Source organism: Cynocephalus volans, chromosome 10, assembly GCF_027409185.1.
Source record: "Cynocephalus volans isolate mCynVol1 chromosome 10, mCynVol1.pri, whole genome shotgun sequence".
NCBI classification, from domain to species: domain Eukaryota; kingdom Metazoa; phylum Chordata; class Mammalia; order Dermoptera; family Cynocephalidae; genus Cynocephalus; species Cynocephalus volans.
The window spans coordinates 103,142,314-103,155,902 of NC_084469.1; the positions used below are offsets into that span (position 1 = coordinate 103,142,314).

Consider the following 13,589-nt stretch of genomic DNA (forward strand, 5'->3'; position numbering starts at 1 on the left):
AAGAAAGAAAAAAGGTGGTCCCACTTTGTATAGTTGAATACCCACCAGGTCTAGAGTCCAGCAGTTTTATTCCTGGGATTTTTGCAGAGGTGTACAAGGAGATGCGTACATGAATGTTTGTGGGCAGTATTGTTTATGGTAGGAAAAAGACAAACAGACACAAACAAACAAAATACTGAAAAGTCCACAAGTCCATTGACTGGAGAATGGATAAATTCATTGTGATATATTTATAGCAGTACATACTTTTATATTGGTTTACAGAAGAAATGAACAGATTACAACTGCACACAACACAAGAGACTCTTAGAAGCATAACTGTAAGTAACATAAAGCAAGTCTCAGGGGGTAGGTATGATAGAATATAATTTTGCTAGTGCAATACATGTGGAAGGACAACCAGCAGTTTCTCCCACACCTTCTTTTTGCCATTGAATTAAAAGAATTGATATGAAATGTATTGGAGTAAGTCGTAAGGTTTTGGGACATTGTTTGCACAATTCCAAGAGTTAACAATCCATGACAAGTGGAAAATGACAGTTCAGAAACCCCATGATTTTTTTTTTTTTTTTTTTTTTTTAAAGATGACCGGTAAGGGGATCTTAACCCTTGACTTGGTGTTGTCAGCACCACGCTCAGCCAGTGAGCGAACCGGCCATCCGTATATGGGATCTGAACCCGGGGCCTTGGTGTTATCAGCACCGCACTCTCCCGAGTGAGCCATGGGCCGGCCCAGAAACCCCATGATTTTATAATGACAATACTAAAGCTTCTACAAGATACAAAAAAAACCTCCATTAGTATATCTAAATTAATACATCCAATATGAAACAACAACAGCAATAATTTTTAAATTTGCTTGTATATGCTTACCAGTATATCTGTAAATATAGATAAGAATGAATATTAAATATTACTATTAAGGGGTGAGGACCATTTGGACAGAGGACAGAAATGGAAAAGAACTTATAGTACCCATTTCATCTTTTTTTTTTTTAACTATGTGGTAATATTTATTTTAAAAAACTTAAATAAATCAGCCTGGTTGATTAGCTCAGTTGATTAGGGATCAGCATTGTAACACTGAGGTCAAGGGTTAGGGTCCCCATACCAGCTGGCCACCAAAAAACAAACAAACAAACAAAAAACCCAACTACAACTTAAATAAATCTATTCGATTAATTTGAATCATAAGTAAATGTTATTAACCTGTCTTTTAATTTTTTTCTTTTTAATTAATATTTCAAATAAGAAATAAATTGACCTGGTTCAAACATCAAAAAGTATTAAAAGGAGGGCTGGCCAGTTTGCTCATTCAGTTAGTGCATGGTGTTGATAACAAGAAGGTCAAAGGATTGGCCCATACTGGCCAACCACCAACCCCCCCCGCAAGAAAAAAAAGATTAAAAGAGGATCACGATAGTGTGAGGTGTTTCAGGGACCCACTCCCCAGCGGAACTAGTCAAAACTATTTTTAAAAAACACTTTGGGGGCCGAGCCCGTGGCGCACTTGGTAGAGTGCTGCGCTGGCAGCGCGGCAACGCTCCCGCCGCGGGTTCGGATCCTATATAGGACTGACCGGTGCACTCACTGGCTGTGTGCCGGTCACGAAAAAACGACAAAAAAAAAAAAAAAAAAAAAAAAAAAACACTTAAAAGTCTCTGGAAATGGTCTTAAAGGCATATGGCAAATGAAGAAATATCAAGAAAATCTACTAAAATTTGGCTAGAAAAGTGAGAGCCTGTGATATTTGCTACTTCCTATCTAACTCCTTTCTAGCAACTTGGGGAAAAGGAAACTCCCCTTCAGGCTGGTACACCCAAAATCAAAGGGTTTGCTGTCTCCCCAGCTCTGAATTGGAAGGCCATCTTCTCAGGAGGGACAGGAGGCCAGCGTTTCATCCTGCCCTCAGCTCCATGTGCTGAAGCTAAGTTCCAGACGAGTGCAGTTCTTCAAAGAGATCATGACTGAGCTTTTTTCAAAATTGTTCAAAGGTAATTTGTCCCAAATTACCAGAGGCAAGAAATTCAGGAAATCCCAAACAGGATTTAAAAAAACAAAAGAAATCCATGCTTAGCCATGTCAACCTAAAATAAACAGCAGAGAGACTAGCTTTCCAGAACAAAGAATTTATTCAGAAATAGCAGGAGATTGCTCTCTGGGATATGTGTACCATGATGGGTCATAGGTGCATCTAGGGAGGCAAAGGAATGCAAGAGTTTTTAAAGGTCAAATGAGGAAGGTTACATTAGTTGTTTTAAAGCAATTATCCTTGGCTACAAGCATTAATAACAAGAGTGATATCAGTGCATTAGTGGAACAGGCAGTTGCTGGGCAGGCATCTTTTTAGAAGTAATCTTTGTGCAAGGTTGTGATAACCTTTGTATTATGTCGTGGTTTTGGCAGAGTCTCTTGTGATAGTTCTTGTTTTCAGGCAAATGTGTGAGGGCCCTCCCTTCATTGTCTCCCAGCTCTCTTTTATTAGGGCTTGACATAAGTGACTCCATTGTACAACTGATCATATCCACAGACACATCATGGGAAATTGCAAAATGGCAAAGAAAAAGGAATGTTTTTTTAAAAAAAAAAACCAACATGGCGGGGCCGGCCCGTGGCTCACTCGGTAGAGTGCGGTGCTGATAACACCAAGGCCCTGGGTTCGGTTCCCATATACGGATGGCCGGTTCGCTCACTGGCTGAGTGTGGTGCTGACAACACCAAGTCAAGGGTTAAGTTCTCCTTACCGGTCATCTTTAAAAAAAAAAAAAAAAAAAAAAAACCAACATGGCAAAAACAGATCACAAGAAATAGCATTTAGATTGAGACCCTACTTCTTAACAGTGCTCTCAGAAGCCACAATGTGTTCAATGTGCCAAAAGAAAATAATAGCCAACCTAGAATTCTATGCCCAATGAAACTATCTTTCATGAACTAGGCAAAATAAATCTCTTTTCAGACAGACAACATTGTAGAGAGTTTTTCAACACAGAGTGCTTATTTATTTACTTATTTATTTTGGTAGCTGGCTGGTACTGGATCTCATCCCTTGACATTGGTGTTAACCAAAACCACACTCTAACCAAGTGAGCTAACCAGCCAGCTCCTATAGAGTGCTTATTAATGAAAGAAGTTTCAAAGATTTACTTCAGACAAATAGAAATGGATCTGAGATGCAAGGTCTAAGTGAGTAGAAATTACAGGCAAAAATACTGCATATAAATGGGTGTATCCATAAAAATTTCAGGCCAGTAGGAGTAAAAAGTTAATTGAGAAAAAAAAAAAAAAGAATGACATTTTTGATCTATTTTAAAGAAGGCAAGGGCCGAGCCCGTGGCGCACTTGGTAGAGTGCTGCGCTGGGAGCTCGCGGCGACGCTCCTGCCGCGGGTTCGGATCCTATATAGGACTGACCGGTGCACTCCCTGGCTGAGTGCCGGTCACGAAAAAACGACAAAAAAAAAAAAAAAAAAAAAAAAAAAAAAAAAAAAAAAAAAAAAATAAAGAAGGCAAGAGAGGAGGGAGGAAAAAAGCAAATAAAAGAAGCCAAACAAGCCACACAAATAGAAAGCTTCTAAGTAGACAGAATCAGATCCAAATATATCAGTAACCATTATAAATGCAAATGGAATAAATTTTAAGTAAAAGGCAAAGATTATTGGAATGGTTAAAAGTACAAAATCTAGAACTTTGTTGTTTTCTAAAGACACATCATACATAAGGCAGAAAATTGTAGTCATAGGATGTACAGAAATATTTAAAGGTTATCATAACATAAGCGAAGCTGGAGTAGTTCTTTTAATATCAAAGAAAAAGATATGCTATGGAGATAGAGTACCGGTGATTAAAGAAAAGAAAAAAGAGGGCCGAGCCTGTGGCGCACTCGGTAGCGTGCTGCGCTAGCAGCGCGGCGACGCTCCCGCCGCGGGTTCGGATCCTATACAGGAATGGCCGGTGCACTCACTGGCTGAGTGCCGGTCACGAAAAAGACAAAAAAAAAAAAAAAAAAAAGAAAAGAAAAAAGAGACGTCTTACATGGATCTTAATGATAATGTGCCATCATCAAAAGATTATGAATAACTCAAACCTCTGCATCTGAAATCCATAAAGAGGGGCATAAAATAATATAAAGTAATTAGGAGCAACTGTAAGCCAATACATTAGACAATGTAGATGAAATAAATAATTTCTTAGAAAAATACTACTTACCTGAGTTGACTTGAGAAGGAACGGAAAACCTGAACAGTCCTCTATAATCATTACAAAACTTAAATCAGTAGTTTAAAATATTCCTACAAGAAAAGCAACATAACTGGATGGACTTGCAGCTGAGAGAAATGAAACACTCAAGAAATAGATCATTCCAATCTGCACAATTTCTTCTTGAGAATAGAAAGAGCAGGAACATTCTTTAGTCTATAATTGGAACACCAAACCCAGGCAAAGACAGTACAAGAAAGGAAAATTATAGACCAATATAATTTATAATAGAGATACAAAAATTCTTTTAAAATATTAATAATATATTGATAAAATATAAAATGAAATATCATTTAATAGCTGACCATTTACCTCACTCAGCAGAGCGTGGTTCTGATAACACGAATGTCCAGGGTTTGATCCCTGTACTGGCCAGCCACCAAAAATAAATAAATAAATAAATAATACAGCAACATGTAAAAAGTATATCATGACCAAGGTAGGTTTATGGGATGGAAATCACCTCTAGAAAATAAATTTATGTTGGGCCGGCCCCGTGGCTCACTCGGGAGAGTGTGGTGCTGATAACACCAAGGCCACGGGTTCGGATCCCATATAGGGATGGCCGGTTCGCTCACTGGGTGAGCGTGGTGCTGACAACACCAAGTCAAGGGTTAAGATCCCCTTACCGGTCATCGTTAAAAAAAAAAAAAAAAAAAAAAAGGAAGAAAGAAAATAAATTTATGTCATTTGACGTATTTCTTTTTCTTTTTCTTTTTTTTTTGGCGGATAAGCTGGTAAGGGGATCTGAACCCTTCACCTTGGTGTTAGTACAACACTCTAACCAAGTGAGCAATCAGCCAGGCCTCATTTGACATATTAACAGGTTAAATGAGACAATTATATGGTTATTTCTGTATATGTAGAAAAAGCGTTTGATAAATACTTATTTATGATAAAAACCTATTAATGAACTAGGAATTGAAAGGATCTTTCTTTACCTGACATGATGTATCTTCAAAAAACTTACAGCAGACACCATACCACGGCTATTACCGAGAAGGGGAAGATAGAGAAAGGTAGAAAAGCTTATGGTGGGAAGGGGGTGGGGTTTGGATACCTACAGACACCCAGTGGGAGATGTCAAGAAGGCATCTGTAAAGAGGCTGTCAGGAGTTCACAGGAGAGGACTGATCTTGGGATAAAAACGTGTACGTTGTCTATGTATAGAGGTTTTTAAAAACATAAGTTACAAGTGATGTGACACAGAGTGATAAGGGGTGGAATGTTCTTAAGATTGGAGAGGGCTGCCCGTTTAGCTCAGTTGGTTAGAACATGGTGTTGATAACACCAAGGTCAAGGGTTCGGATCCCCACACTGGTCAGCGCCAAAAAAAAAAAAAAAAAAAAAAAAAATAGACCGGGGAGATCAGAAGTTTCTGAGGGGGAGCAATCTCAGTGAAAAATATGAGCCACACATGGGGAATCAGAAAAGGATGAGCTTTGCATACAAAGGCAGCAGCAAATGCCAAAGCCCCAAGGTGGGTTTTCTGGGTGGGTGATTTCCAGGCGTGGCCTCATTGAGGACACTCCACCACCCTGAAAAACTGGCATCATTAGCCTTTCTTGCGGAATAGGAGGCTCGAAGCTCCCCTGAGAGGCAGTCATACCACGAGCAGCCCAGTTCAAGACAGTCCTCGTCTGAGAGGAAGTGTTCTGGGACAATGGCGCTCTCTGCTGGTCCGATACAAGCTCCATTTCCAACAATAACGATCATCATTTATTATGTAATATTATGTATTATTAATAGAACGCAACCAGCGCTGAATAAGTTTGTGACCAGCCTCATTCACCTCCTGTACATTCTGGAGGCTGGCACTAGTGGGGAATATATATATATAGGTCTACACTGAATGAACAAATAAATGTAGCCTGGTCCTGGGCCTTAGCCTCCCTTTCTATAAACCTGGGATTCCTTCTTTTATTGAATAAAGTAATGTTTTTTGAGCACCTCCTGTTCTAAGCTCTCCGGACAAAGCAATGAACAAGACAAGACAAAAGCCTGTGCCAGGCAGTGTGTAAGGATCTACACATTCATGGCTGTCACTCAATCTTTACAACGTCCTTATGCCGAGATGCTAAAATTCGCCACATTTTATGCAGAAGAAAATGACTGTAGAGCGAAAAGTGGCAGGATAGGATTCGTACCCAGAACAATTTCGATTCTTCGCATTCGCGCGCTGCGGGTGGAGTGAACTGGGAGCCCAGCAGGGATTAGGTGGCCGGCTTCTGTTGCCATGGTCCCCGGACGCGCTCCCAGGGCTTCAGCCCTCCTCGCGCGTCACGTGACTTCAGCCAATATGGCGCCGCCCATGGTGTTCCACGGCTCACGTGGTTCCGGTAGTCAAGATGGCTGCAGCGGGCAGCCAAGGATCCCTAGAGTCGGCGCCTCGGATCCTGCGGCTGGTGGCCGAATGCAACCGCTCCAGGGCCCGGGCGGGAGAGCTGCGGCTGCCGCACGGACCGGTGGCCACTCCGGTGTTCATGCCAGTGGGCACGCAGGCCACCATGAAAGGCATTACGGCGGAGCAGCTGGACGCTCTGGGCTGCCGCATCTGCCTGGGCAACACCTACCATCTGGGTCTGAGGCCGGTGGGTGGGCTCTGCCCGGGCTGGGCGCTTGCTGAGCGTGAGGAGCCCTAGGGCGTCCCCCAGGCTCGGGTACGCCTCCAAAAGTCAATCGACAAACGCGTAGAGAGCGCCCCTGGTCTCCCAGGCCGGGGACTGGGTGTGAGAGAGCGGCGGCGGGGACCGAAGCCGGCCAGCCCAGTCCCCCAACACGGGCCCCCAGCGTCCCCCTCACCCCTAACCTGACACTTTCTTCCACCAACCCAGGGCCCCGAGCTGATCCAGAAAGCCCACGGTCTCCACGGCTTCATGAATTGGCCCCACAATCTGCTGACGGTGAGGTGGGGTCGGACCGGGATCCCAGGGCGCTTCTCTGGGGTGAGGACTCCCCCATCTCCATCCCCTGACAGCCCTGCGGTGGGGCTTCCCCCAGGACAGCGGCGGCTTCCAGATGGTGTCCCTGGTGTCCCTGTCCGAGGTGACGGAGGAGGGAGTCCGTTTCCGCTCCCCTTACAACGGTGACGAGACCCTTCTGAGCCCAGAGAAGTCCGTGGAGATCCAGAACGCGCTGGGTGAGCGCACCTTCTGTCGGTGGGTGGAGGTGAGGCGGCCCTGCTGCGTGGTTTGGGGCAAGTCACTCCCTCGCCCTGAGCTTTAGTTGAGCCCACTTAAAGGGGGATAAATAATAGCCCGTCCTTGGTAGGAGAGTGTTTTGTTTTTCGTTTTTAGCAGCTGGCCTGTGCGAGATTCGTACCCTTAACCTTGGTGTTATAACACTGAATTATTCTTTAAAAAAAAAATTGAACAAGAATACATTTTGTATACGTGTTTGTATAAAAATGTGTACAGTAAACAATGCCTTTCCCTCTCCTTTCCACCGTCTATCTCCTTCACTCTCGCATACCACCACTGTCACTAGTTCCTTGTAAATCCTTCCAGAGTTTATGCAAATACAAGCAAGTTCAAATCTCTTCTAATTTTCTCCTTATGAGAGCACACTCCTCTGTTCTTTGTGTTTCTTGTAATTATGCAAAATTTCAAATATATACAAAAGTAGACAGAACACCATATACCTGTCATCTAGCTCCAGCAATTACCAGGTCATGGTCAGTATGTTTCATCAGTAGCCCAGGCCTCTGATGTTTATTTGCTCTTCCTATGTTTGTTTTCTGATAGAATTTGCCTAAGATTGGTGTTATTTCTTTTTTAAATGTCTCATAGAATTCTGTATCAAAACACCCTGGGCCTGGAGTTTTGTCATGGGAAGGTTTGTGGTCATGAATTCAATTTATTTAACATTTTGATAGGGCTATTCCCATTTTGTATCTCATTTTGGTTTCATTTCAAGGTGTATTCATATTGTAGGGTGTGTCAGAATTTCTTTCCTTTTTAAGGCTGAATCATATTCCATTGTATGGATATACCTCATTGTGTTTATCCATTTATCCATTGATGGATACTTGGGTTGCTTCTACCTTTTGGCTATTGCGAATCATGCTGTTATGCCCATGGGTGTGTAAATATCTGTTCAAATCCCTGCTTTTATCTCTTTTAGGTATATAAAAGTGAAATTGCTTGATCATATGGTATATATACTTCTCTTTTATTGTATTAACACTTATGAATCTTCATACTAATTTGGATTTTATTTATTTATTTTTTGCTGGCTGGTACAGGGATAACCTGGACGTTGGTGTTATCAGCACCATGCTCTAACCAACTGAGCTATCCGGCCAGCCCTAAATTGGATTTTAGAAAAGATTTTAACCATCTCAAGTTTTTCTGCTAGATGAGTGTGCCATAAGCATAAGAAAAACCCTTTTTAAAAAAATAGATGTTATTTGTTAGAGCAGTTTTAGGTTTGCAGCAGAATTGGATGGAAAGTACAGGGAGTTCCCATATAACCTCTGTTCCTCCCACAGTGTACCCCATTATCAACATCTCCACCAGAGATGTCCATTTGTTACAATTGATGAACTGGCCTTAACCTATCCTTATCACCCACAGTCCATAGTCGACATTAGGGTTCCCTCTGGGTATTGTACATTCTACGGGGTTGGACAAAATGTATATGACATGCATCCAACATTGTAGTATCATACAGTGTAGTTTCACTGCCCTAAATCTTTAGTCTCTTTTAATCTAAAACAAAAATCAAAAACTGGGGGAGTTAGTTCTCAGTTGCCCCCTTCTTGAAATAGGGGTTTTATGCATTTCTTCTTCTTCTTTTTTTTTTTTTTTTGGTGGCTGGCTAGTATGGGGATCCCAGCCATTGACCTTGGTGTTATCAGCTCCACGCTCTAACTGAATGAGCTGACTGGCCAGCCCAGATGCACATTCTGAAAATCTCCCTTTGGCTGCTTTAAACAGATTGGGACAGCTATGTGGGAATCAGCAAGACCCAGGGAGGCTTTTGAGGTCCAGCTTGTCCGTACCAGGAGGTGGGGGCCTTCCCAGTGATGGTGCCCCTGTCTGACCCCTTCCCTAGGCTCAGACATCATCATGCAGCTGGACGACGTGGTTAGCAGCACTGTGACAGGGCCACGCGTGGAGGAGGCCATGTACAGGTGTGTGAGTGTGTTGGGGGAGGGGATCCTGGTCCTGCAGCCTTGTGTCCCTTCCCCTCATGACTGGGGCCCTCTTGCAGGTCAATCCGCTGGCTGGACCGGTGCATTGCAGCCCATCAGCAGCCAGACAAGCAGAACCTCTTCGCCATCATCCAGGGTGGGCTGGATGCGGATCTCCGGGCCACCTGCCTTGAAGGTGAGCCATGGGCTGGCAGGGCCAGGAGTTGCCCATCACTGAAGCGCCCACATGGGCCCGGCACATGACTGAGCTCTGGCAGTGGCTGTGAAGGGGTGAAAGGGCACTCCAGGTGGAAGGAACAGCCGAAGCAAAGGCTCTGAGGCAGTGTGCAGTAGGGTGTATTTAGAGAACAGCAGTGATCCCAATCCTAGTCATTTTCAGGTATTTACCAGGCACCATGACAAGTGCTAGTCACACTGACACTTTGAGTCTTCACGACCATCCTGTAAAGTGGGGACTGCCAGGCTTCCAAGATCACAAATGGGGAAACTGAGGCACAGAACTGTTATATTACTTACCCCAGGCTGCACAGCTTGGATGCTGCAGAGCTGGGATTTGGACCCAGGCTTTGGGCTCCAGAATGTACAGCATTAACTGCTACACTGTGCTGCTCCTGCCCAGGGAGGATTAGAACACACAGAGTCAAGAGCAAGGGGCCAAGCCTGGGGCATTGTGCCAATGGTGGAGGCCCTGGGACACTGCACCGAGGCGCTGGGGAGCCATAGAAGGCTGCTGAGCAGGAGAGTGATGGGAACCAAGGGGCATCATAGAAAAATCCCCAGTGGGGAAAGGAAGCAGGGGGCCCAGCAGGAAGGTTGGAGTACTTGCCCAGGGGGAGGGTGACGAGGAGGCCTGGACTGAGGCTGTGGCCGTGGAGATGAAGGGGAGGTAGAGATGGGGTGCTTAAAGTCAGGGAGGTGTCGTGGGCATTAAACTGGATGCCAGCTTCTGATCTGCTCCCTTATGGCTGTGTGCCCTTGGGCCAGTGTCTTCCCCTCTCTGAGCCTCACTTCTTCCTCTGTAAAATGGGACTGTACTCCCAATGCCAGGGGTCGAAGTAAGGGTTAAATGAGAAATCCATTCAAAGTGTTCCACCTGCTCTTGGCATCAGTGTGCACCGTTATAAAGATTGTCCTTGTTGTAGTCCTGCTTTGTCCTCAAACCCGCTTCCCACTCCAGTAAGTCTTTTTAACAATTTTTTTTTTCTGGTGGCTGGCCAGTGGGGGGATCGGAATCCTTGATCTTGGTGTTATCACACTGTGCTCTAACCAAGTGAGCTAACCAGCCAGCCCCAGCATTACCTTTATACATGTGATGCTTTCTGGTATTTTCTGTTCTCTTTCATTAAAAAAAAAAAAAAAAACACCGTGCAGGTCTTGCCCTCTCAAATTAATTTCTTGGCCACCCGCAGTTTGATAAGCACTGCCCTGGCGGCACTTCTCAAAATGCTCCAAGACTCACCTGCTGTAGAACACCTCCTGGGGTCTGTGGTACAATGCAGCCTCCTGGGCCCCCCACCCATGACTGGATCAGAGTTGGGGGCTAGGCGAACCCTGGGAATCTGCATTTAAACAACTGGTCCCCTGTTGAACCTGCTGCTCACATCAGCTTCAAAACCTGGCCCCAGACAGCACCTGCTTTGTCAATGCTGTGGTCTCACCTGGGCAGAACTGGACAGCTGAGGCCCAAGATAAGTACGGGCTTGGAGGCCAGGCCTGGGTTCGAATCTAGCCTCTGGCCAATGTGGCCTTGGGCCAGTGGTTTCAACTCTGAAAGCCTCAGTTTCCTCATCTGTCAGGTGAACAGAATAACAGTACAGGTTTGCAGCCCCCTTCTAGGTCATTCTGGAGCCTCATGGTCCAATTCTAAAATCTTAAATGTTCTGAAACTTGCAAATCATTGGGTAGCAAAACTGGATCTCTCTCTATCCCACTTGTTAGAAGTTTTTATATATTTTGTTGCAGAAATGTTATGGTGTTTGATGATCGGCTATTACCCAGGGGTGTTCACTGTTCTAAAATTGCAAAAATTCTGAATTCTGAAACACCTCTGGCTCCAAAGTTTTCAGCTAAGGGAGTGTGGGCTGTGGGTCTCCCTGAGGATTGAAGGAGAGGGTCTTGTATACAGCAGGCACGCAATAAATAATAGCTGAGAACACCAGTAGCCACCCTCAGACAGACACACACACACACGCATGCATGCACGCACACACAGTCTCTCTCTCTCTCTCCCCCTCCCTCCTTGAGGACTGTAGAGGTCGGGGTAGACTCTGTCCTGGAGTGGAGTACGAAGCACTTTTCCTTTCCTGACCTTACTCTGTACCCTCAGAGATGACCAAGAGGGACGTTCCAGGCTTTGCCATCGGGGGCCTGAGCGGGGGCGAGAGCAAGGCTCAATTCTGGAGGATGGTGGCCCTGAGCACCTCCCGGCTGCCCAAGGACAAGCCCCGATACCTGATGGGGGTCGGGTATGTCAGGGAGAACGGAGACAGAGCCCCACCTGGGAGGAGAGGATTCCTGGTCACCCCATGCCCTGCCCAGGGGTTGCTAAGGAGGACATGGCTGTCCCCAGGGGGAGGTTCTGAGGGAATGTGGCCCAGTTGGGGGAGTCTGCGGGTTGGGAGGAGGCCTCAGAAGCCCAGGATCAGGGCTTGAGACTCTCTGCTCCCCTCCCTCCGTGGGTGCACCCCCCAGCTATGCCACTGATCTGGTGGTCTGCGTGGCTCTTGGATGTGACATGTTCGACTGCGTCTTCCCCACGCGGACTGCGGTGAGGCCCTGGGCCAGGGGCAGACAGGGGTGGAGGACTGGGGGTGACAACATGAGGTGGGGCCAGGGAGGGTAAAGACCTGGTTGACACGCCTGCCCCTCCCTCTCCTCCCCCAGCGCTTTGGCTCTGCCCTGGTGCCCACCGGGAACCTGCAGCTGAAGAAGAAGCAGTATGAGAAGGACTTTGGCCCCATAGACCCTGAGTGCACCTGCCCCACCTGCCAGAAGTAGGCGGGTCTGCAGGGGGCTGAGGGAGGGTTGCGGAGACAGGCCGGGCTCCGCTGATCCACCACCTGTGGGTCCACAGGCACAGCCGGGCCTTCCTGCATGCACTGCTCCACAGTGACAACACGGCCGCCCTGCACCACCTCACTGTCCACAACATCGCCTACCAGGTGGGCCGGTACCTGGGGACAGGGTGGGCAAGGGTCTCTGGGGCACTTGTGGCAGATGCTGACATCCCTGCCTGCAGCTGCAGCTGATGACCACCATGCGCACCAGCATCATGGAGAAACGCTTCCCTGACTTCGTGCGGGACTTCATGGGCACCATGTATGGGGACCCCACCCTCTGCCCCACCTGGGCCACCGAAGCCCTGGCCTCTGTGGGAATCACACTGGGCTGACCTGGCATCATGAGAGGGAGGGAGGGGCTGGAAGATACAGAAGGATTTTTGAAGGTTTTTTTATTCTAACTTATAGAGTGTGTCTGTTTTCTTCTTGGGGAGGTGGCCAGTCTTGACCCCCTTCCTGGTCTGAGCATCACTGCAGTTGGATGTCTCCCCTTGGATGCCCGTCCCCAACATTGATAACAACAACAAGTAACTGTGGCAGCAGCTAGAAACCACCTTGCACGGCCCAGCATGTAGGATGTGCCCCCCAGAGTGGGAGCTGTATTCGTTTCCCTGTGGCTCCCCCAGCCACCGTGGAGGTGGGCACTTTTGTCTTCCCCCTCTTTATAGGTGAGGAAACAGGCCCAGGGAGGGGAAGTAGCTTGCCCAAGTTCACTGTGAAGGAAGTGGCAGCTTGTCTGCAGACATATGGCTCAATCTTGCTCTCAGTAAACACCTTAATAATAATAGGTGTCATCTAGCAGGTGCTGACACTCTGCCTGGCACTGCTCTAAATGCTCGTCACGTGTATTTAATTCTTGGAACTTTGATACGTGGATAGTACATTCCCATTTTTTTTTTTTTTTTGTCCTTTTCGTGACCGGTACTCAGCCAGTGAGCGCATTGGCCATTCCCATATAGGATCCGAACCCGTGGTGGGAGCGTCGCTGCGCTCCCAGCGCCGCACTCTCCCGAGTGCGCCACGGGCTCGGCCCTAGTACATTCCCATTTTACAGATGATGAAAGTGAGGTTCAGAGGAATGAAGTCATTTGGTCATTATCACTGTCTGAGTCTGTTCAG

The 13,589-nt window shown here is 46.3% G+C and overlaps 1 protein-coding gene across 2 annotated transcripts; it reads left to right on the forward strand.

Moving 5' to 3' along the window:
* Positions 1-6,604: 6,604 nt before the first annotated feature.
* QTRT1 (queuine tRNA-ribosyltransferase catalytic subunit 1) lies at positions 6,605-13,135 on the forward strand. Of its 2 annotated transcripts, none has more exons than XM_063112403.1 (10): positions 6,605-6,847; positions 7,091-7,159; positions 7,257-7,395; positions 9,312-9,390; positions 9,471-9,586; positions 11,738-11,876; positions 12,103-12,178; positions 12,295-12,404; positions 12,485-12,572; positions 12,650-13,135. In XM_063112403.1, the coding sequence occupies exons 1-10, from the start codon at positions 6,605-6,607 to the stop codon at positions 12,800-12,802; spliced, it is 1,212 nt and encodes a 403-aa protein (XP_062968473.1). In that variant the 3' UTR covers positions 12,803-13,135. The 2 variants fall into 2 exon arrangements, with proteins under 2 accessions (XP_062968473.1, XP_062968474.1); XM_063112404.1 differs by having other exon boundaries at positions 12,656-13,135.
* The last annotated feature ends 454 nt before the right edge of the window (positions 13,136-13,589 follow it).

What these genes read in the sequence shown, in the direction of transcription:
- QTRT1 (XM_063112403.1), top strand. Translation starts at nt 6,605, where the DNA reads ATGGCTGCAGCGGGCAGCCAAGGATCCCTAGAGTCGGCGCCTCGGATC. An exon ending in TCTTCCCCACGCGGACTGCG is followed by an intron (nt 12,179 to 12,294) that starts GTGAGGCCCTGG and finishes CTCCTCCCCCAG; the next exon opens with CGCTTTGGCTCTGCCCTGGT. An exon ending in ACCTGCCCCACCTGCCAGAA is followed by an intron (nt 12,405 to 12,484) that starts GTAGGCGGGTCT and finishes GTGGGTCCACAG; the next exon opens with GCACAGCCGGGCCTTCCTGC.